The following is a 23235-nucleotide window of genomic DNA, read 5'->3' on the forward strand; positions in this document are numbered from 1 at the left end:
GAAGAAGCAGGCTCTCTGCTGAGCAGGGAGACTGACTGACATAGGGCTCAGTCCCAGGACCCTGGGATCATGACCTGAGCTGAAAGCAGATGTTTAATTGACTGAGCCACCCAGGTGCCCCAATTAGGACTTTTTAGTCTATTTTAATTTTTCCTTTTAAAAATATTTATTCATTTGAGAGAGAGAGGGAGAGAAAGCACAAGCAGGGGGAGAGGCAGAGGGAGAGGGAGAAACAGACACCCCACTGAGCAGGGAGCCTGACACACGGCTTGATCCCAAGACCCTGGGACCATAACCTGAGCCAAAGGCAGATGCTCAAACATGAGAGCCACCCAGATGCCCATAGGATTTATTTATTTATTTATTTTTAAGATTTTATTTATTTATTTGACAGAGATTACAAGTAGGCAGAGAGGCAGGCAGAGAGAGAGAGAGAGAGGAGAAGCAGGCTCTCCACTGAGCAGAGAGCCCGACGAGGGGCTCGACCCTAGGACCCTGGGATCATGACCTGAGCCAAAGGCAGAGGCTTTAACCCACTGAGCCACCCAGGCTCCCCTTTATTTATTTATTTTTTAAATATTTTATTTATTTATTTGACAGAGAGAGAGAGATCACAAGTAGGCAGAGAGAGAGGAGGAAACAGGCTCCCTGCTGAGCAGAGAGTCTGATGAGGGGCTCAATCCCAAGACCCTAAGATCACAACCTGAGCCAAAGGCTGAGGCTTAACCCACTGAGCCACTCAGGTGCCCCCTAGGATTTTTTTTAAAGGATAAATTTTCATAGTTAAGTTTGTGTATGATGGAAAAGTAGGACTGGAGTGTTTTTTCTTTCTCAAAATAATAAGGAATATGCACTTTAAACCAAGAATCATTGTTTTACTTAAGAGTTGAAGAGCATTTTTCTAAGATTTTTTTTTCACATTTTAGCAGCTCTGAAATTGGAAGACATTTTACCATCAATAGTGTGTCATAGTTTAATTATAGCTCTTTTTCTTTTAGTGGCATATAAAATAATGGTTTGCCTTACATCAATAGCATCTTGAAATACATGTCATTTCTTATATAAAAGAGAACAAGATAAAGATTAAGACTATTTAGAGACTCTGTCACCTACTAATAGCAAAGCTGGTCAATTGTGTTCTTTTTTAAGTCTGACATGACTGAGATGGGTTTATTTAAGCTTACAGCCCTCAGATAGGTCTCTACCAGGTATGAGCGTGACTTGGTCCTTTTCTTCTGAAGCTCTAAAACCAGACATACTCTCTTTTGTCTCATGTTATATGTTCTACTCACCATTTTCCCATAGGAGGCCAGTTTCTCCTACACTTCATGTCCACAGTTGCAGTTAACCCTTTCCCTGATTTTTTTTTTAAAGAAGGTTTTATTTTATTTTTTTTTAAGATTTTATCTATTTATTAGAGAGCAAGTGTCTGGGAGGGAGAAGGAGAGAGGATCTGCTGCAGACTGTACATTCAATGCGGAGCCCAGTGTGGGGCTCAGTCCCATCCCGTGAGATCATGACCTGAGCCAAAACCAAGTCGGATGCTTAACTGACAGAGGCACCCAGGTGTCCCCTTTCCTTGATTTCTGAAAGTGTCATGGGACTCCCAATAGGTATGGTGTTCAGTAGGAGTTTGGATGTTACTCAGAGTATAATGGAAATTCACTGAAATATTTTTTAAAAGATTTTTTTTAGGGGCGCCTGAGTGGCTCAGTGGTTTAAGCCTCTGCCTTCGGCTCAGGTCATGATCTCAGGGTCCTGGGATCAAGCCCCGCGTCGGGCTCTCTGCTCGGCGGGGAGCCTGTTTCCCCCTCCCTCTCTGCCTACTTATGATCTCTCTCTGTCTATCAAATAAATAAATAAAAATCTTAAAAAAAAAGATTTTATTTATTTATTTGACAGAGAGAGAGAGAGATCACAAGTAGGCAGAGAGGCAGGCAAAGAGAGAGAGAGGAGGAAGAAGCAGACTCCCTGCTGAGCAGAGAGCCCCATGCAGGACTCGATCCCAGGACCCTGAGACCATGTCCTGAGCCAAAGGCAGAGGCTCAACCACTGAGCCACCCAGGCGCCCCAACACTGAAATATTTTGAGTAAAGAAATAAACTAATCTAAAACTTTAGTGGAGGAGGCATTTCTCCTGTAGGAAGACTCCTAGATTTGGACGTGGCTGACCTGGGTTTCTGCCTTAGCTTTGCCACTTACTAACTGTGTGGCCTGGAGCGCGTGACTTAACCTCCATGAGCTTTAATTCCTCCTTCTGTGGGTTGAGAGTCTCCAAGACCACCCCTAGGTTCAATGATTGCTAGGAGGACTCAACAGATAGTCATACTCATGGCTCTTATTTAATACAGATGCAAAGCAAAAAAGATACAAAGCAAAATCAGCAAAGGGAAAAGGCCTATGTGGTAAAGTTCAGGAAAACTAGGTACAGGATTCTGAGTCCTCTCCCAGTGGAGTCAGACAAGGAGGCACTTTCTTCCTTCAGCAATGAATTGTGGCAACAAATGTAAGATGGGGCCTGGCAGGGAAGCTCATTAGAGTCTCAGTGCCCAAAAATTTTATTGGGGGCTGATAGTCACCTTGGTCCCCTCTACCTAGCACATACCAAAATTCCAGACTCACAGAAGGATGGCAGGTATTCAGCGTGTAGGCGCCAGTGTTTGTATAGAGAGTAGTCACAAAGTCACTATTATTGGTTCTGGGAGTGGCGAGAGCTCTCCTGAGATCCAGCTTCCCAAATCCATTCAGTGACAAACTTTGCAGACAGCCATTTCTAAGGATAACAGCCTCATGCCTGCATTGTTAGTTCTTTTCAGCACACTCCGTAAAGTGAGACTCACAGTAGAACGGTCCCTTGTTACCTTTCAGGCTTGTTGCAAGCTTCAAAACCAGATGAGGGCTGTGAAAATACTTTTGTCAATGAAGGCCCAAACCCTTCTTGGTGATGGCTTTAGTGTTCTTTGATGCCATTATGTTCTTTTGTTCTGTTTCCCACCCGCTATTCTTCATAGAGACCCCAGTCCGTAATCTGTAGCTTTCCCCAAGCACCACCCTTGTGTCTGATGCTGCATGGCCCTCTGTCACCATAGCACTTTTTGTTGCCTGTTTCTCCAGCTTCTCCTCTCTAGAGATGAGACTCTGCAGGTGGCCAGTGCCCACTGTATGACTGCCGTACTGGTCCACTCCCCACTGAAGCATGCCCCAGCCTTCATCCATGCCGACATTCCAGGTAGGGAGCTCCTTCTAATCTTCTCTTCTGAGGACCCCAGAGTTCTGACTGGAGACCCTGGAGTCACAGCAGCAGCAGCTGTCCTATTGGTTTTTTTTTTTTTTTTTTTTGATCATGCGTACTGGAGAGAGAGGTTGATGGCAAGCTCAGTTGTACAGGATACACTCTGAGAATAAGGCCTCATTAAGTGAATCCTTTTGCTACAGATTCCTTATAATGACCTTGACCATCTAGGGGTAACACCTAGTGTGGGGTGATGGAAAGATGCCGCATTTAGGTCCTCAACTTGGCTGCTTCATGGATAAGGAAATTGAGGATCAGAGAAGGGAAATAACTAGTCACAGGCAGAGAAGGCTATGCAGTCAAGCCTCTCTGGCTCTAAAAACTTTCTGCATCATGCTGTTACCCACCCTGGGCTTTAAGAGACCCGAGTTCCAGTCGAACCTCTGCCATTGACAATAGCTCTTTCTGGGTCTCAGTTTCCTCACCTGTTAAAATGATGATGTTAGACCATAATCCTGAGGTTATTTTCCAGGTTTACCTGTGAATCCATGATCACATCTCATGGAGGGTGTGTGTGAACAGATGTAATAGGTGTGAGATGCTGAGTAGTCCAAACCCCTAGCTTTAGTGACGGGATCGTGGTCACACGACTGTCATTTATTGTTTTCTCCTCTCTCCCGGCCAGAGTTCCTCTTTGAGCACCTTTCCTCTTCCAGCGAAGTGCTTGTCTGGTCCAGCTACAACTGCTTGATACTTCTGGCAGAAGAGCCACTCTTCTTTTCCAAGTGCCACACGGTGTATGGTTGGTAGTGGGAGTCCTACACTAGCTCTGGTAGGGTGGTGGTCAGCACTTTTTTTTTTAAGTAGGCTCCATGCCCAGTATGGAGCCCAGTGCAGGACTTGAACTCATAATCCAGAGATCAAGACCTGAGCTGAGATTAAGAGTCAGATGTTTAACTAACTGAGCCACCCCACACACCCACAGTGTGATCAGTACTTTGAAGGTTAGTAGCAGTAAGAAGGATGGGGGACTGGGGCGCCTGGGTGGCTCAGTGGGTTAAGCCGCTGCCTTCGGTTCAGGTCATGATCTCAGGGTCCTGGGATCGAGTCCTGCATCGGGCTCTCTGCTCAGTGGGGAGCCTGTTTCCCTCTCTCTCTGCCTGCCTCTCCATCTACTTGTGATTTCTCTCTGTCAAATAAATACATAAAATCTTTAAAAAAAAAAAAAAAAAAGAAGGATGGGGGACTAGCTTACACCTTGGAGGCAGTGCTGGGTCTAGTCATTCCATCAGCCCAAACTCATTACCAGATTCCATATGCAAGCAGGGACATCCAGACAGTTCCCACTGCTGATTAGAAGAAGTCTCCTTGTTTGGCAAGAGAAAAGTACTCTTATTAGCCCCTGAATGAATTCCTTAAGAATAACTTTACTCAGCCTTGGATTCAGTCTTTTCCTGTCCCCCAAGTATGTGTCCATCAAGTTAGTCCCTAAGTTTAGCTGATTCATTCTTTCATAGTTTTTTGAAACTGTCCCTTCTTCCTTCCTGGTGGTATTTTTTTTTTGTCTGGGACTTTTTATATCATGTCTGGATTTTTAGACTGGACACATTTGGTTATTCATTTTATATTCTATGTTCCTGTTCTGTGCCAGGCACCAGGCTGGGACTTAAGAGATTTAGTGATACCTAGAATGTGGTCCCTGTCCTCTGGAAGGGGAGAGAAATGCAAACAAGCCAATTAGGGCTCTGCCAAAGGGAAGTATAGGAGGTGTGGGAGCTCACTGGAGGCCCATAGCTCTGCCTGAATGGATTAGGGAAGGCTTCCAGGAGGAGTGGAGGTCTGACCCGCTTCTTTGAGAAGGAATGTGAGTGTGTCTAGCGGAAAAAGGGACAACTCAGTCAGTAGACATTTACTAAATACTTTAAGTACCAGGGCCTGTGCTATGGCTTGTGCTGAGTTTCGGGGAGACAGAGATGAATCAGAGAATGGCCTGCCCTTGAAGATCACAGTCCCATCCCCTCTGTTCAGTCGTGTCAGGGCCCCTCCATGAGGGGCCACCAGCAAATATGTGCTGTCCACAGCCTCTCACTTCTCCTGGGCAGGCAGTGAAGGAGCTACCAAGCACTGATTCCTGGCCTCTGTCATGTAATTTTGAGATAGGGATCGAGTCAGTGGTGAGGAGCCTACAGGGAAGCCTCCGGATGAACAACACAGAGCTGCATAAGCAGGGTCTGCTGCTTTTTGCCGAGATCCTGACTCGGTGAGCAGATTGATGGGGTGTTGGGCCTGTAGGGGCCAGAGTGGAGAAGGAAAGAAGTGTTTGTTCCTGGCTGTGCCCATGATAGGCATTAACTTATTCATTGATCATTTACCATTTCTCAGGCAGCCAGAGGAGATTAAGCTGTTTACAAGCTCAGCCATGTGTAGAGATGCTGGCCGTGCTCTCCAAGAAGCAGTAAGCAGCCCTGTGCTGGAGGTGGCTGCTGAGGCAGTGAAGGCCATTTCTGCCTTTCTGAGGTGAGAGACCCAGGCAGACTGAACTTTCCACCTCTGTATGCTCCGTGGGCCTGGTCAAGCCAGGGAAGCTTCCAGGCAGTACTTGTCCTGTAGGTCAGGGAAATTTTCTTCAATTTTTTCTTTCCAATACTCTATTTACTCTTTTGTCTTTCTGGAGCTGCTATTCAAATGTTGGATCTGGACTGGTCCTCTAATTTTCTTTGTTTTCTGACAGTTTTACATATTTTTGTCATTATGCAGTAGTTTCTGGAAAATTTTCTTGACTTTATCTTTCAACACTTCTACTGTGTATGTTATTTTTGCTTTCATATTTTTAATTTGGAAGAGTTCTTCCCAATTCCCTACATGTTTTTTTTTTTTTTTTTTTTTAATTTTTAAAGTAAGCTTTACATCCAATGTGGGGCTGAACCTCATAATCCTGAAATCAAGAATCGCATGTTCCACTGACTGAGCCCGCCAGGTGCCCCACTTGCATGTTTTCAAATAACATTTTATTCTGTTTGTTCCGTGGATGTAATTTTTTAAACATTTCAGTCTTCTGTTTTAGTCCAGAATTTCCCCCTTTTTCCTTTCTACAAATTGTTCTTTCTGCCTGAAATGCTCTTCCTTAAAATCTTTGCACCACTGGCTTCTTCCCATCATTCAGGTCACATTCAGAGCATCTTTCCCTAACTGACCTATTAGACTGTTATAGCACCTACCAAACATTTGAATAGTTCTTGTTTATTCATTCATTTTGTGTCTGTCCCCACTATAATATAATGTCCAAGTGATCAGGGACCATGTCAGTTTGCTCACTACTGTATGCCTCACTCCTGAAAGCGTATGAATGAAAGATGTTCAAAATAGATGGTAAGATTAAGTGATCCTAGGGTCAGGATGGTAAAGTATTCCTTAGCAAGATGCCTGATATCTTGAAAAAAAGTAATGGAGAAAACTTATATTTATTTATGAAATAATTTTTACTTTATTTCCATGTTTTCTTTTCCAAAAATCTAACAAAGTAATATATTCAAATAATAAAAAATAAAATATTTATTTTTATAATGAAAAAACAGTTCCCTCTCCCAGTTTCTAAAGAAAACGAAATGTAACTCATTTTGGTTTTAGTTCCGGTGATTATCTCCCTGCACCTAAACAATGTGCTTATAATGCTGTCACTTTATCAATTTAGGACATTATTCATTGAGTCACCCATAAGAAAGACCAAGATTTAGATCCTATTATTTTGTCTTCTCTACATTTCTTTGGCATTTTTGCTAATTAATATTTAATGTCTTCAAATCTTTAAATGGTATACTTAAAACTTGTATTTCTTGTTCCCTCAACTTCAAGTAGTATCTTTTTTTTTTTTTTTTTTTTTAAAGATTTATTTATTTATTTATTTGACAGACAGAGATCACAAGCAGGCAGAGAGGCAGACAGAGAGAGAGGAGGAAGCAGGCTCCCTGTTGAGCAGAGAGCCCGATATGGGACTCGATCCCAGGACCCTGAGATCATGACCTGAGCCGAAGGCAGCGGCTTAACCCACTGAGCCACCCAGGCGCCCCTCAAGTAGTATCTTTGACTCCCTCCTTGATTAGCTGAGTATATTAGCATCCAACTTTTCCTTTCTCCTCCCCACCTTCTCCTTCTCAGTGTTAGTCAGCTGTACCTTTAATTTTACATGGTAAAGGTTGTTAACATTTATAGTCTCTTCTGTAACCTTATTTAAGTCTTTGTGATTTGATTGTAGGTGGGGTCTAAAAATGGAAACATAAAATAACATTTACATTACAATGACTTCATCTGTCTCTTTTCCCCCTCTTCCCTCCCATCTGAATCTCTGAATCAAGGGGCATGAATCCCAGTGAGGGGGAGATGAGTTAACTGACAGGGTATCAAAGGCACAGAGGCAGAGCAGTGTCAGTTAGAGGTGCCCAGGTAGAACTGGAAGTCTCCCAGGAGGCCAGTGCTTGGGGGACTGGTAGCACCTTTGAGGCAGGAGGTGGGTGATGTTTGAGCTGTGCTAAGAGGGATGAGAGAGATTTAGGTTTGTGAGTGGGAAAGTGTAGGGATTACTTAGGGTACAGTAGCTAGTCTGGCCAGCAGGTTGTGTGAAGGAGAGTAATACATGAAGAAACTGGGAAAGCAGGTTGGGTCAGAATTGTGGAGAGTGCTAAGTAGAGGGCTGGTTATTAATCTTTAGATGATTTTATTTTTCATGTTAATTTCCTAGAATATTTACTGAAGTGGTCCCTCTGAAGTATAGTGGTTCACTGGGTCTCTGGAAAGCCCAACCGGAAGGAGGAACGAGGAATGAGAACTGCTGAAAAGAATTTAAAGAAGGTGGACCCAGGGCTTGACAATCACTGTAGGACAGAAAGTTTAGAGCTTCTAGAAATGAAGACGGAAAGGGGAAATCAAAGCTTAACTATAATACAGTGAACTGAGTGCCTGTTAGAAGGCTCAACAGATTACTCTCAGTGTTCCAAAAAGGCCCAGAGATGAGGGTTGACATAGGTTTCCCCTTAGTTACTGCAGTGGATTGAATAGCATCCCTCTAAAATTCATGCCCACCTATAACCTGTGAATGTGGCCTTATCTGGAAATAGGGCCGTTGTAGAGACAACTGAATTAAAATGAGGTCATACAGTGTTGGCTGGTAAATCCAAAGACTGGTGCCCTTGTAAGGAGAGGGGGATTTGGACATACAGTGTAATAGACACAGGGAAGATGGCCTTGTGAAGAAGAGGCAGAAAGTGGAATGATGCAGCTCTGAGGCAAGGAATCACAAGGAATGCTGGCAACCACCAGTAGCAATGAGGCAGGACAGGATTCTTCCCTAGAGCCTTTAGAGGGAGCCAACACCTTGATTTTAGATTTCTATCTCCCAAAACTACAAGAAAATAAATTTCTGTCGTTTTAAGCCATGTGTTCTGTGATAATTTGTTATAGCATTCCTAGGAAACAAATATAGTGACTTTATACCCTGTCAAGTGGTTATTCATTCATTTAACATCTTTTTACATTTATCGTCAGTTTATAATGCATCTAGTTCTGTTCAGGTAAATTGAAAAGATATAGCTGGGCTGGTCTCTGGCCTCTTGGAGCTCACAGTTAGACTAATCTATGACTCTTGCCTCCCTGAATCCATGGAATATGAAAGTTCAGATGGACCCTAAGTGTTACTTTCCACATTTATGCCACACTCAGAATGATTAAATCTCCAAAACTAGTTTCTAGTCTTTGCTTATAATTTCTAAGAATGGGGAGCTTGCTCCACCTAGAATTTCCCCTTTACCTCTCTAGAATTTGACTCTTAGGAAGTTCTTCTCTATTCTGAAATAAAGTCTGAGTCCTGATAATATTTCCCTGTTGATCGTGGTTTTCCTTACCAAGGTAATAGCAAATTTGATCTCTCTTCCCCAAGAGAGCTTATTACTAATTTGAGGGTAGTGGCCATTACATGTCTTCATGCACCTTCAATTCTAGATAGTACTTCTTTCTCCTCCACGAGAAAGCCCTCTGTCTCCTTAATAACACCAGTGATAGTCTCAGCTGTCATTTACAAGGGCTTACTATCTATTCAGCATTGTCATAACTTCTTGGCATACATTATCTAATTTGATCCTTAAAATAATTCTATAAGGAAAGTGCTATTACCTCTCATTTAATAGATGGCAAAACTGAGGGCTAGGAAAGTGAGGACTATGCACAGCGTCTCGCAGCTAGACAAGTGTTGGAGCAAGGATTTTTATTAGATCAGATCCTAGACCCATGTTCTGATCCATCATGCTGTCTCCCATTGCCTAAGAACATGCAGGTATCTTGGAATCCTTTTACCTTACCCTAAGCTTGCCTTTGTCTCTTTGGCTGCAGGAAGGACCATCAGAGTGTCCCACCTGTGCAGTACAGGGAACTGCGGGCCTTGCTTGAAGCCATGCTGAGCCGCTGTGCAGATTTTTCCCAGACCCCGCTGAACAGGAGGCCCCTGGTCAGTACGCTGCATGCAGCCTGTTTCTTCTGGAGATCATGCTATGAGGTGTTTTAAGAAGATAATTCCTTTACCTTTGTATGCCTCTTTATAACTTTTTCTCATGCAAAAACATCTATAATGAGATGTTATTTTTCTCCCCTAATGGCAGAGCTATGAATCTGCTTGATTGCTGTCCTCGTCTTTGCAGATTTGGAAACTGAAGCCATAGGGTTAAATACTTTTTCTCTAAGGTCTGAAACTTGGGAGTGTCTGAGTTTGGATAGTAAATCCCAGGGTGTTTGTACCCAGATCTACTATACTATACCACTTTGTCTTTTATATCATCTAAGCAGTTATGGTAAACATGCTCACAAAATTATTTAAGGCTGGGTTCACTAGAATCTTGCAAAGTATCTGACCAATGTGCAATGTGTTGGAATTGTTGGCTTTTAAGGGCACACCACTTAAAATATCAGAAAGGATATGGGTAATGTGAATGCTGGTTATGTCTTTCAAAATTAACTTTGGAAATTAAGCTTATCATACCTGATGGGGTGGGATTTTTGTGTGTTTTGGAGCAACTGATATGGGCATTACAGCCAGTTAAGTTAATGTGCACCAGCTTGTGACAGTTTTCTGCATATAATAGAACAGAGCCAGTCCTGTGGTTCACAGGGAGACAGATAGCTAATATTCCCCCTGCTGCCATTTTTTAAAGAGCTATTAGATGACTAGATTTGTGAGAATATAACCAAGATCCCCTGGAAAGTGTTAGGTGTATGGGAATGCCAGACTCCAGCGGGGAAGGAAGAGGTCTGTGGTCCTCCAAGCACAGTTTGGGACACAGAGTAGGTACTTGACTAATAGATGCTCCTCTCTCCTTCTCACTTCAGGGCCATGCCTCCAGCAGAGATTCAGAGAAGTCCATTCTTCGAAGGGGAAAGTTCCTTCTGAGCACTCTGGAGGGATTTAGAAATGCCTGCAGGTGAGGGACTGACCTTCTGTGGTCTGAGGCAGTATTATGGGGGGTGGAGGTGGAGAAGAATCAGACTGAGGATGAAGTTCTAGAAGCAACACTTGATTTCTTTCTTATTTTTTTTTTAAGATTTTATTTATTTATTTGACAGAGATCACAAGTAGGCATAGAGGCAGGCAGAGAGAGAGAGAGAGGAGGAAGCATGCTCCCTGCCGAGCAGAGAGCCCGATGTGGGACACGATCCCAGGACCCTGAGATCATGACCCGAGCCGAAGGCAGAGGCTCAACCAACTGAGCCACCCAGGCGCCTGATTTCTTTCTTATTTTTTTTTAAGATTTTATTTATTTATTTGACAGACAGAGATCTACAAGTAGGCAGAGAGGCAGGGTGAGAGAGAGAGAAGGAAGCAGGCTCCCCGCTGAGCAGAGCGCCCGATGCAGGGCTCAATCTCAGAACCCTGGGATCATGACCCAAGCCGAAGACAGAGGCTTTAACCCACTGAGCCACTCAGGCGCCCTGCAACACTTGATTTCTGATGCTTTGCTGCATAATGAGAGCAGCTTGGCAGGGACAGAGGTTGGGGATATGTATGTATGTATGTATGTATGTATGTGTGTGTGTGTATGTGTGTGCAGGGGTGTGTAGAGAAGGTTTGAGAAGGAGGAGCTAGAGTAGGAGGTCTCTAAAGATTGCCTCCTGGTGAAGTTTTTGTTGCCCTACAATGAGGTTCTGTCTCATTCAGCTTTGTTACTCTTCCCAAATAACTTTGCCCAATAGGGAAACACCTATTTATAAACAAGCTGAATGCTTGTTGGACTAATATAATTTACAGTAACAAGTGTCTGTTGAGTCTACTCTGTGTCAGGCCCGTGGCTAGACAGTGGGAGTATACAGATAAGGTCAGATTGATTCCTGCCCCCAAGGAGCTTACAGTCTCTTACAGAAGAGGCAGTTTTGTGTATATATGTAGGATTCATTAGGTTGTCACAAATCTGGGGAAGGCTTTCCCGGCAGAGAGACCAGCATCGTAAAGGCAAAGAGATGTGAAATAGCAAGTGGCATGGTGTGTTCAGGGAGGTACATGTGATAGGTCCTGTACTATGAGAGAGGGGGTGGGGAGTACACAGCTGGACGGGTGGCCAAGGACCGGGTGCTCTATCATTGAGGCCTCTTGAATTTTCTCTAAACTGATGATGGGGATACTTTCCCAGAACCCTAAGCTCTGGGAGGATGCCTCTGACCTTTATGTTGCATAGGTAGTAGTTGATACCCTCACATGTTGATTTCTTAGGTTGGCTGTGGAATTCCAGAGTGAGCCTTCAGCCCAGGAGAACCCATTCACAGCTCCCAGTGCTGAGAAGGAAGACACTTTGGAGGACTTCTCAGAATTTCTTCTCACTGCCTGTGACTCCCTTTGTATCCCCATGGTGATGGTAGGTTCCCCTGAGCCACAGATAGCATGAAGTTTGGGTAGGAGAGGGATGTGAGACTGAGCCAGGCCGAGAGACACAAGGTTGTGGGTACTCAACTAGACCTTCTGAGGGTCTTAGTGCTATTGTTCTTCAGACACATTTCCTTTGGTTTTATTTTTTTTATTATTTTTTTAATATTTTATTTATTTATCAGAGAGAGAGAGAGCGAGCACAGGCAGACAGAATGGCAGGCAGAGGCAGAGGGAGAAGCAGGCTCCCTGACGAGCAAGGAGCCCGATGTGGGACTCGATCCCAGGACGCTGGGATCATGACCCGAGCCGAAGGCAGCTGCTTAACCAACTGAGCCACCCAGGCGTCCCTCCTTTGGTTTTAAAAACAAAGTGTAGGGGCACTTGACTGGTTCAGGCAGTGGAGTGTGCAATTCTTGGCCTTGGGGTTATGGGCTCAAGCCCCATATTGGGTGTAGAAATGACTTCAAAAATTTTTTTAATCTTAAAAAAAAAAAAAACCCACGCCCCCAAACCCCAAAGTGTGGTATTTCATTGTACATTAACAGATGCCTCTCAAGAAAAAGTAGAAAGCAGTAGTAATAGAATAAATAAGCAGTGTTTATGGAGTGATAAATGCTTCGTATTCATTACCTAATTTGGTCATCCTAGTGACTGTGAGATGGGTGCTATAACCACCTCAATTTAAAGATGGGGATTTCGGGGCTCCTGGGTGCCTCAGTGGGTTAAGCCTCTGCCTTCGGCTCAGGTCATGATCCCAGGGTTCTGGGATCAAGCCCTGCATCAGGCTATCTGCTGAGCAGGGAGCCTGCTTCCCTTCCTCTCTCTCTGCCTGCCTCTCTGCCTGCTTATGATCTCTGTCTGTCAAATAAATAAATAAAATCTTTAAAAAAATAAAAAAATAAAGATGGGGATGTCACATTCCAATAGTCATAAAGCAAGTGCACGACAGTGCTGAGATTCGAACCCATGTGTCCTTAGGATCAGTGAAGAACAGTGGTGAGGGTCTGTGATTCAGGCTTCACCAAGGAACACACACGTATTCTGTAAATGAAATTTGGCCACTCTGAAGAGAGACCTGGTCTGAAAGAGCTTCGTTTTGAGCTGACTTGAGATGGAGGTTGTAGGAAGAGCTGGGTTCAGAGTGTCTGACTGCTTGGCTGACTTTGGGTGAGTCCTGTCTTCTTTGAGGTGAGCCTGCAGAGTGCCTTTTAGTCAGGGCACTTCCGTACACCTACTGGGAACAGTAGGTGGCAGCAGGGAGGCATCCTCTGGTTCTGGAGGTGGAGACCTCTTGGAAGAAGCCTTTGAGCCCGCATGCGTGGGTCTTCGGGTGGGTCATGTCAGGAGCCGTGGACTGCAAGCACGTTCTGACTGGCACTCACTAGCAGTAACACTTGGGCAGTTTACGTTGGTTCCTCATCTGCTCTGCCCTTTTCCTATACTTACAAAGTGTTGAGTCAGATCTGGAACTGGATAGACTCTAAATACCACACTTTGGCATTTGGGGGCTTAGGGTATTTTTTTTTTTTAATTAAAAAATTTTTTTTGAAGTAATTGGTAGAATGATATTATTCTTGCTTTCTACTTTTCCATATTTTATACACTTTTCTTTAATGAGCATGTATTACATTTCTAAATAATAACATTTTTTGTGGAGCTCCTGGGTGGCTCAGTGGGTTAAGCCTCTGCCTTCAGCTCAGGTCATGATCTCGGGGTCCTGGAATCAAGCCCCACATTGGGCTCTCTGCTTGGTGGGGAGCTTGCTTCTCCCTCTCTCTCTGCAAGCCTCTCTGCCTGCTTGTGATCTCTCTCTGTCAAATAAATAAATAAAATCTTAAAAAAATTTTTTTTGTTTAAAAACCAAAGGAAATGTATCTATAAGAACCATGTCTCTGAGACCCCATCTTTTACAGGTAGGAGACTGAGACACTGAGAGGGGCAGGGTTAACTAACCCCTGGGCATGAAGTGACTTTGTGCAGAGCTTAATCTGGAACCCAGGTTTGTCTACTCTTAATCCAGAGCTCTGTCTGCTCTATCGGGCTGCCTCATGACTGGAGTATTCACAGAGGTCACATGAAAAATAAATGTGGGGCACCTGGGTGGCTCAGTTGGTTGGGCGACTGCCTTTGGCTCGGGTCATGATCCCGCAGTCCTGGGACTGAGTCCCACATCGGGCTCCCTGCTACGCAGGGAGTCTGCTTTTCTTTCTGACCTCTCTTCTCTCATGCTCTCTCTCTCTTTCTCTTAAATAAATAAATAAAATCTTAAAAAAAAAAAAGGAAAAATAAATGTGAACAAGGTGCCTGGGTGGCTCAGTGGGTTAAAGCCTCTGCCTTTGGCTCAGGTCATGATCTCCGGGTCCTGGGATCGAGCCCTGCATCAGACTCTCTGCTCAGCGGGGAGCCTGATTTCTCTCTCTGCCTGCCTCTCTGCCTACTTGTGATCTCTGTCTGTCAAATAAATAAATAAAATCTTAAAAAAAATAAATGCGAAGATAGTTTGAAAACTATATGATTATTATTGATGGCTATAGTCATAGAAACTTGGGTGTCAGTGAAGGGTGCCTGGCTGGCTCAGTCAGTAGAGCATGTGGCTCTTGATCTTAGGTCATGAGTTCAAGCCCTATGTTGGGTGTGGAGCCTATTTAAAAAACAAAAAAAGAAAGAAACTTCAGCATCACTCTGCATTATAGTTTAGGAAGTACTTTTTTACACATCAGATCTTATTTGTTTCTGGGAACTAGGTCTTGTTGTTATTACTGTTTTATTCCATTTGGTACAGAGAGATCCAGAGAGGTAATGTGTCTTATACAACTTATAAGTGGTGGATACAATCCTTGGATGCAGGCTTGTGATTTCAGGCTCCCTAGCTTTTCTTGTGCCCTTCAAGTGAAAGGGGTTAGTTTATTGTTGCTAGATTTGATGCCAGTTTTGCTGATGCTTTGTTCTTCAGAGGCTCAATCCTGGTGGGCTGGGTTCTCCCTCCTGGTTCTTTGCAGAGGCACTCAGAGCAGGCCACCCACCCAAACTTGATGGAAGTTTTCCTCTCGATTCTGCACAGTCTCTTTGTCATCGCTCCCCACATGAAGGAGAAGTTCTCCAAGAAGCTCGGTAGGCATCAGGCAAGTGTGGAAGTGGGGAGGGAGGCGGGTGCCAGAGAATTCAAAGAGAGCATAACCTGTGGGCAGGAGGTTTATGTGATCACTCAGAGTCAATATCTATATTCTGCCCAGTGTTGAGTGGAAGGCAATACTATCCAACAACCAAAGGTACTTAAAGTAAATTCTTGGATTTATTGCTATTTCTCTAAGAATATCAAGGAGGTTCCAGTTCCAGTCCCACAACACACGTCTTTCCACGTTGTTCTCCATACTTGATATTCCCTCAGACTTCTCAAGACGTTTAGCATCTCTGATGCCTGAGTGCTGAATGTCAGAAGTACCCCCAGTCATTGTGACACCTGAAAAACGTCCCATAGACTTCCAGATGCCTTCTGGGGGGGGACTGGCACTCTGTGTGAAAGCTGCTGTCTAGCTGTACACTGAACTGCTTTCTTATAATTGAACCCCAGTGGGTCTTTTTTTTTTTTTTTTAAGATTTTATTTATTTGAGAGAGAGGTAGTAAGAGAGAGCATGAGCAAGGAGAAGGTCAGAGAGAGAAGCAGACTCCCTGTGGAGCTGGGAGCCCGGTGTGGGACTCAATCCTGGGACTCCGGGATCATGACCTGAGCCGAAGGCAGTCGTCCAACCAACTGAGCCACCCAAGCGTCCCAAACCCTAGTGGTTCTTGATTCCTTCAGCCTTTTCCAGGCTTTCTTGCATCTATTAATTTTTTTCTCTCGCCAGTCATTTTTTCCCTCTCAAGTGTAAAGCTTCCTTTCTCACTTGTCCAGTTGTTACCTGAAAATACTTCAATCTGCTGAATAAGCCCAGGAGTCAGAGTTAGAGTCTCCTTTATTTTCCTTAGTATTAGTGATGGTGAGAATGGGAAGGGGAAAACAGCCCAAAGCAGAAAGGGAGTAATAATTAATAACTAATGACAACTAACATTTACTACACTCTTACTATTGTCAGACACTGTTTGTTTGTGTGTTTGGTAGAGATAGAGAGTGAGTGAGAGAGCATAAGCCAGGAGGAGAGGCAGATGCCCTGGATACTGGGTTTTTTTTCCCCTTAAGATTTATTTATTTATTTTAGAGCACAGGTGAACAGGAGGAGGGAATGAAGGGTGGAGGGAGAGGGAGATAGGCAGACTCCCTGCTGAGCAGAGAGCCTGCAGGTCTTGATCCCAGGACCTTGAAATCATGATCTGAGCTGAAATCAAGAGTCGGATGCTCAACTGACTGAGCCACCCAGGAACCCCTGTCACATACTGTTTCAAGTGCTTTATACGTATTAATTCATTTAGTTCTCAGAAAAACCCTGGAAAGTTTGTATTATGATTATCTTTTCTACGAAGGAGCATACTGAAACTCAGAGAGGTTGAATAATTTACCCAAGATTGCCCTAGAAGTGGTGTACCCAGGATTCAAACTCAGGGAATCTGACTCTGGAGCCTGCTTTCTGATTTTTTTTTTTTTTCTTCCTGAATTTTTATGCAATGCTTGCCTCTTATCATTATCATTTAAAGCCTTGCCCTTTTTTTTTTTTTAAGATTTTATTTATTTATTTGACAGAGAGAAATCACAAGTAGGCAGAGAGGCAGGCAGAGAGAGAGAGAGGAGGAAGCAGGCTCCCCGCTGAGCAGAGAGCCCGATGCGGGACTCGATCCCAGGACCCCGAGATCATGACATGAGCCGAAGGCAGCGGCTTAACCACTGAGCCACCCAGGCGTCCCTAAAGCCTTGCCCTTTCTTCCTGTCACATAGCATATAGTGGAAGGTCTACCACAGAGTAGCAGCCAGGGCTCAGTCATGGAGGGCTTTGTTGGCCATGTGAGAAATTTGGACTTTATCCTAGTAACTTTGAGTTTTAAAAAAGAGGAGTGATAGGCTCAGCTTTCTGTTTTAGAAAGATCCTTTTTGATTTGGTATGAACCATGAGTTAGAGGGATGCGAGACTGGAAAAAATAATTCAGACTCTTGTATTTATTTTTTTTTTAAAGATTTTATTTATTCATTTGTCATAGAGAGAGAAGCGAGAGCAAGCAGAGGCAGACAGAGTGGCAGGCAGAGGCAGAGGGAGAAGCAGGCTCCCTGCCAAACAAGGAGCCTGATGTGGGACTCGATCCCAGGACACTGGGATCATGACCTGAGCTGAAGGCAGCTTCTCAACCAACCGAGCCACCCAGGCATCCCTCAGACTCTTGTATTAACTCAGGTTGATGATAGTGTTGAGGGGTGTGAGACAGTTGGATGTGGGGCAGAAAGGAGAGGGAATAGCTCAGGGTAATGCCTTGGCTTGTGGCTGCCATCGAGGTGGATGGTGCTGATTTTTATTGAGAGAAGTCTCACTGGGAGAGGTTTTGATTTGGGAAGGCAGTAGAGGATGTGATCAGTATGGGCCAGGATGATGATGTAATAAATCTAGTTTAAACTGCTTTCTGCTTGTTTCCCACTTCTCCCAAGCTTCCTCATCTTTCATACGACTAACCCTGGAACTGAAGGCCAGATTCCGCAACAGCCTGAGGTATGTCTGCTCTCAGGGAAAATTGGTGGCCAAGGGGCCAGTGTGCTTGACTGGACAAGTGGAAATTTCTGACTGGTTTAGTTATTGGACTGTGAGGGGATTGACACAGTGTCAGAATTGCTCAGCAGCTGGTGGTATGAATCCGACATGCTTCTGTAGCTTTTATTTAGTCTGGTTCTGCTGAGACATTCATTCCATGTGACACGTGGATGGGTACCTGTTACATCAAAACTGGAAAGGCTCTTGGTGATCATTTGTCTAACCCCTCATTTTACAAATGGGGAACTGGAAGCCCTTGAGGGTATGAAAGAAGTGTCCACAGAGTCATGTCCTCGTTGCTGCCAGCCCAGCATTTCCAGAGGAGAAACTCTCTTGTTCAAAATACAGACTTTAGTCTGTCTTGTTAACGTTTGTGCAGTAGCCTTTTCTTCTTCCCATTTATGATTTGCCACCTGTCTCTGCATTTATTTGGCAGATCCCATTTGTTACTGCCTACAACCTGCAAGGCGACCACAGTGTGGTGTTTAGGTCTCCTTGCATATCTCTGAATAGAACACCGACTTTCAGGAGGGGATACAAATACAAGGATCCATCCGGATTCAAAGTCACAATTTTGGATGTGTGTAATTAAGGAGATCTTAATTACCTGTCTTGGGTTCAATAGCTTCCTTTCCCCCCTAGTACTCCCAAGCTCTTTCCTGGTCTAGGAGCACTTGTTTTTGTTGCTATGTTTTGTTAAGTCAGAGTTCAGTAGCCTTCCCTGACTTATTTTTTCAACTTTGAATTTTAGTCAATGCCTATGTGTCTACATTATAGCTGTGGCAGCAGGTTCCATATTAATTATTCACAGCTACATCCAGATTTCTTCTTTCAGAGCCATGGTTAGAATTTCATTGGGCTTTGGCACAAGGCAGTGGTGCCCCAGTGTATGGCAAGGATAATGCTGTCCCAGCCAAAGTCACAATGTCCTCTCTTGTTGTCTCTTCCTTTCCACCCTCTAAGTCACTCAGCCCTAAATCAGGTATGTTCCAATTTCCTCTACTGCATGAGCCTCAACCTCCTCTCAGCTCCAGAGAAGACAGGACCACCTTCCCAAGAAGGTAAGATGCTGCGGCTTGACCACTCCTCAGGTCCGTGGTGATCTTTTTACAGTCTGGATACCTTTGTTGATTGGCTGGGTAGTGAGTTAATATCACAATAATTATGACCTCTTGGCTATAAGCTGCCAGAGGAATCACGGAATCATGGAATGGTAGAACTAGAGACTAACGCTTAGGGAGATGAGATAATAGAATTAGAAAACAAAAGAATCCAAGGTTGCTGGACCCTTAGACTCTAAGGGTTGAGGAAGACTCCAGAGCTTATCAAGTCCAGTTCCTCATCCAGGCCATCTCCTCTGTAACATCCCTTACAGCAGAACTTTCGCTCTCTGCTTGTTACCTCCAGAGACTTCTGTTCAAAATACATGAATGGCCTGTTCCATTTCTTTGTTTCTTCATTCATGAAATATTTCTTGAGCATCTACTGTGTGCCAGGCTCTTTCCAGGTGCTGGTGATAGAGTCCCAACATCCTGTCCTCATAGAATGAGAGAGGTAGACAATAAACACATAGATTCAATGTAAAAAATGAATAGGTTCTATGAAAACAATAAAACTGGACAAAAGGATAGAGGATGGTGGAGGTAGAAGATACATGTTGGATATGTGGTCAGGGAAGGCCTCTGTGAGTAGGTGGCATGTTCGCAGAGGTCTGCGTAAGATAAAGAAGGCACATGGAAGAGTCTAGGCCGGAGGAATAGCAGATAGAGGGCTGAGAGCTGAAGTTTTTCCCTCTCCTGAAAGTCACTGAGCTTCTGCTACATGCCAGGGAGGCCTCAGTGCTGCTGTGGATATGGTGATAATTACGACATGTTCTCTGCCCCCATGGAGTTCCTCTATCCTAGACTTCTTTTGGTATAACATAAAACAATTTAATCATTGTCTTATTCATTCATTCATTCATTCAGCAAATATGATACCTTCTTTGTGGTACTAGCTGTGTTTCCTCTTTTTACATTTATGAAGATGTGTCATGTCCCTCCACTTCCCAAACCTCACTCCTTCTTTTCCTTTTTCTCCAGCACTGTGCTGAGAGAGACCGAATCTCGGGTGAACATTTTCATTCCTTCCAACTGGCTTGGTTCCCAAGTCTCTCACTGTAGCAGCCACTCCTCTCCATGTGGTGTCCTGCTCTTTGCCTGTTAGGTGTGGTCTGACCTTCAGAGACACTAGCACAACCACTTCTGCCATGGTTGACGCCTAAGATTACGTTGGAAGCCACGGCACAGCACCTCTTGTGCTCACTGTGCTAGCCCTACTGCTGCCTACAGCATCCTCTTTTGGGGGAATAGGAGGAGCCCCACATATCTGCCTCCTTAGACAATGAGGCCTTGTCAAATCTGAGTACCAGGAAGAACAGCAGGCCTTACTAACATGCAGACTGCTTCTTTCTTTTATATATCAGGAGAAAGGGTGGGTGGATGTGTGGAACTCTAGCATATTAGTTTCATTTTTACAATAATGATTATAGTGTGCTTTGGTACAAAAATCACTAAACTTAGAATTAGGAGAACTGACCTGGCTCTGCTGTGCATATTCTCCATCCTCATCCTCCACATGGCCCTACGTCCACTGTACTGGCAGGACAGACCCTTCTCTTGACCTCTGACTTGGCCTCCTCCTTTCAGTTTCTTATCCTCCAACTGGTCTCCATCCACCGCTGGAAAGATCTGTCCAAAAATCAAGTCTTACCGTCCTAACCCCCCAGCCTTCAGCTGGTGATCCCCAAAGATCAGTCTGTGGGACACTGTCAGCAGTGATGAAGGTTCCTCTGATCCATGGTGAAATGTAAAAAATAAGGGTAATATAGTGAATTTTCTATAAAGTTGACTTTATTCAAGTTTGAGCTCTGAAGTCTTTTTCTTTATACTCCTGGTATTAAAATACCCTTTCTTTTCTGAAATAGAGATTTCATAGGAGATCTATTTTCAGGATAAAATCTAAATTCTTGACTCAGCATTCAAACTACAAGTTACGTCACATCATTTTGGAACTCTCGACACTCCACATCTGTTCATCGCTGGTTTGGTCAGACGGAATTCCTTGCCGCACCCTGAGCATGTCCCCTTAAGCCTCTGAGCCCCTGAACCCCTTTCTTTCCATGCCTAGGATTCTCTGCCCTCACTTTTCTGCCTGATTTCTGCATACCTTCCACAGTTCCCTCCTTTTTGAGCTTGTCCTCCCCACCCCAGGTAGTATGAGTCACGCTTGAATGGGACACTTGATCGCACGTCCTATTAACTGTCTGTCTCATTATCTGTCTTTTCTCAGCCACCAGCTCCGGGAGATAGGGCCTGTGTTTCACAGCCAGGCCCTGTCAATGAATGAATGAATCAGGGATTGTATCCATGTTCTTCCACATGTTTAGTGGAAGAACATCTTTAGTTCATCTTCATATCTTTAGTCTCTCCTGGAAGGTTGAAAGCTTTATAAAGGACTAGGAGACTCTGATTTCCTTTTATCCTGCCTGAACCCTGCTACCCTGTGCAGTACCCTTCATGTAGGCAGGTATTTATGTGCTGATTACCTGCTCTTATGTGTTTTCCGTGTGGCTTTCTCCTGCCCCTTTCCTCTCCAGAACTCTCTGTAGCATCTGCCTTCCTGCAGCAGGGGCTGCCCCAGATAAGCAGCAGGAGCCCTGAAAGCCTCGCCTTCCTGTCAGATCGCCAGTATGTGGAGGGAACTGCTCGCCAGAGACAGTACAGCACCTTGCTCCTCTTCTACCTGGCCTACATCCATGAGGATAGGTCAGTGTTTGATGCCAGTGGCTGGCAGTGGATCCTGGGACCCGCATCTGTAGCCCAGTTTAGTTTGATAAATATTCACAGAGGCATCTACTCCAAGCCTGGTGTTGGGCACTGGGGACACAGAGATAAGTGAGAAATGGGTTTTATTCCTGAGGGACTCACATATTGGAGGAGGGCTAAGGCAGGTGGGTAGTTACAGTGTAGAGAGAAGAGGCCTAGAGTGCTAATTAGAATTTTTTGGTATCCTTAAAAAGTATTGTTTGTGCATAGAAAAAAAAAATAGTGGTTTGCTTTGGAAGAATTACTGAACAGAAATTATTAAAAAAAAAAAAAAAAGAATTACTAAACAGGAGGTTCCTGGGTGGCTCAGTGGGTTAAAGCCTCTGCCTTTGACTCAGGTCATGGTCCCAGGGTCCTGGGATCAAACCCCGAGTTGGGTTCTCTGCTCGGCAGGGAGCCTGCTTCCCTTCCTCTCTCTTTGCCTGCCTCTCTGCCTACTCTCTTTGCCTGCCTCTCTGTCAAATAAATGAATGGAATCATTCAAAGATTACTAAACAGGATTGCCTGAGTGGCTCAGTCAGTGAAGTGTCTGCCTTCAGCTCAGGTCATGATCCCAGGGTCTTGGGATTGAGCTCTGGGTCCCTGGGGTAGGCTCCCTGCCCAGTGGGAAACCTGTTTCTCCCTTTCTTTCTGCTCCTCCTCTCCCTCTACCCCTCCTTTCCCCTTTCCTCTTGTACCTCCCCTCACCCCTCTCTTCCCTGCTGTTTGCACTAGCTCTCTCTCTCTCAAATAAATAAGTAAAATCTTTTAAAAATTTACTGTGCAGTTTAAGGGGCTCCAGGGTGGCACAATCCATTAAGCGTCCAACTCTTGGTTTCAGCTCAGGTCATGATCTCAGGGTCCTGAGATAGAGTTCTGCATTGGGCTCTGTGCTAGGCATGGAGCCCTGCTTAAGATTCTCTCTCCCTCTCCCTTTGCCCCCCGCTGCCATCTCTTAAAAAAAACCAAATTACTGTACAGTTGATTAAAATTTCAAAATCTAAAGACTGTTCCTTAAGCTTAAAAAATAATTGTATTGAGGTAAAATTCACACAACACAAAATTAATCATTTAAAGTTAACAGTTCAGTAGCATTTAGTATATTTGCAGTTGTGCAGCCACCACCTCTCTTGTTCCAAAACATTTCCATCACTCCAGAATAAAACCTCATACCCATTAAGCATTCACCCCTGTGGGTGAAGATGTCCAGCCTCATGTGTTATTAGTATCCGAGAGTTTAGTTGTTGTTTTTTTTTTTAAGATTCCCCATATAAGATCATAAAGTATTTTTCTTTCTCTATGACTTATTTCACTTAGCCTAATGCCCTAAGGTCAGTCCATGTTGTTATGAATGGCAGGATTCCCCCCCTTTTTTGGCTGAATAGTATTCCACTGTATGTACGTTATCATGTTTTCTTTATCTGTTCATCCACCAGAGGATATGCAGGTTTTTTCCATGTATTGGCCTTAGTAAATAGTGTTGCAGTGAACATTGTGGTGTGGATATCTTTTTGAGTTCAGAAGTAGAATTGCTGGATCATATGGTAGTTCTATTTTTAATTTTTTGAGGAAACTCCTTTCTTTTTTCCATACTG

General features: G+C 44.1%; 1 protein-coding gene across 1 annotated transcript in view; it reads left to right on the plus strand.

Annotated features, from left to right (window-relative positions):
* The window catches only part of MEI1 (meiotic double-stranded break formation protein 1), a 79781-nt gene that overhangs the window by 13214 nt on the left and 43332 nt on the right, over nt 1-23235 (plus strand). Inside the window, exons 8-18 of the mRNA XM_059187119.1 lie at nt 3115-3229; nt 3918-4034; nt 5393-5492; nt 5615-5749; nt 9611-9725; nt 10601-10692; nt 11976-12117; nt 15128-15239; nt 17696-17756; nt 18759-18856; nt 21433-21601. Coding sequence (XP_059043102.1) covers nt 3115-3229; nt 3918-4034; nt 5393-5492; nt 5615-5749; nt 9611-9725; nt 10601-10692; nt 11976-12117; nt 15128-15239; nt 17696-17756; nt 18759-18856; nt 21433-21601 — 1256 coding nt within the window. The remainder of the gene's footprint in view (nt 1-3114; nt 3230-3917; nt 4035-5392; nt 5493-5614; nt 5750-9610; nt 9726-10600; nt 10693-11975; nt 12118-15127; nt 15240-17695; nt 17757-18758; nt 18857-21432; nt 21602-23235) is intronic.

Source organism: Mustela lutreola, chromosome 8, assembly GCF_030435805.1.
Source record: "Mustela lutreola isolate mMusLut2 chromosome 8, mMusLut2.pri, whole genome shotgun sequence".
NCBI classification, from domain to species: domain Eukaryota; kingdom Metazoa; phylum Chordata; class Mammalia; order Carnivora; family Mustelidae; genus Mustela; species Mustela lutreola.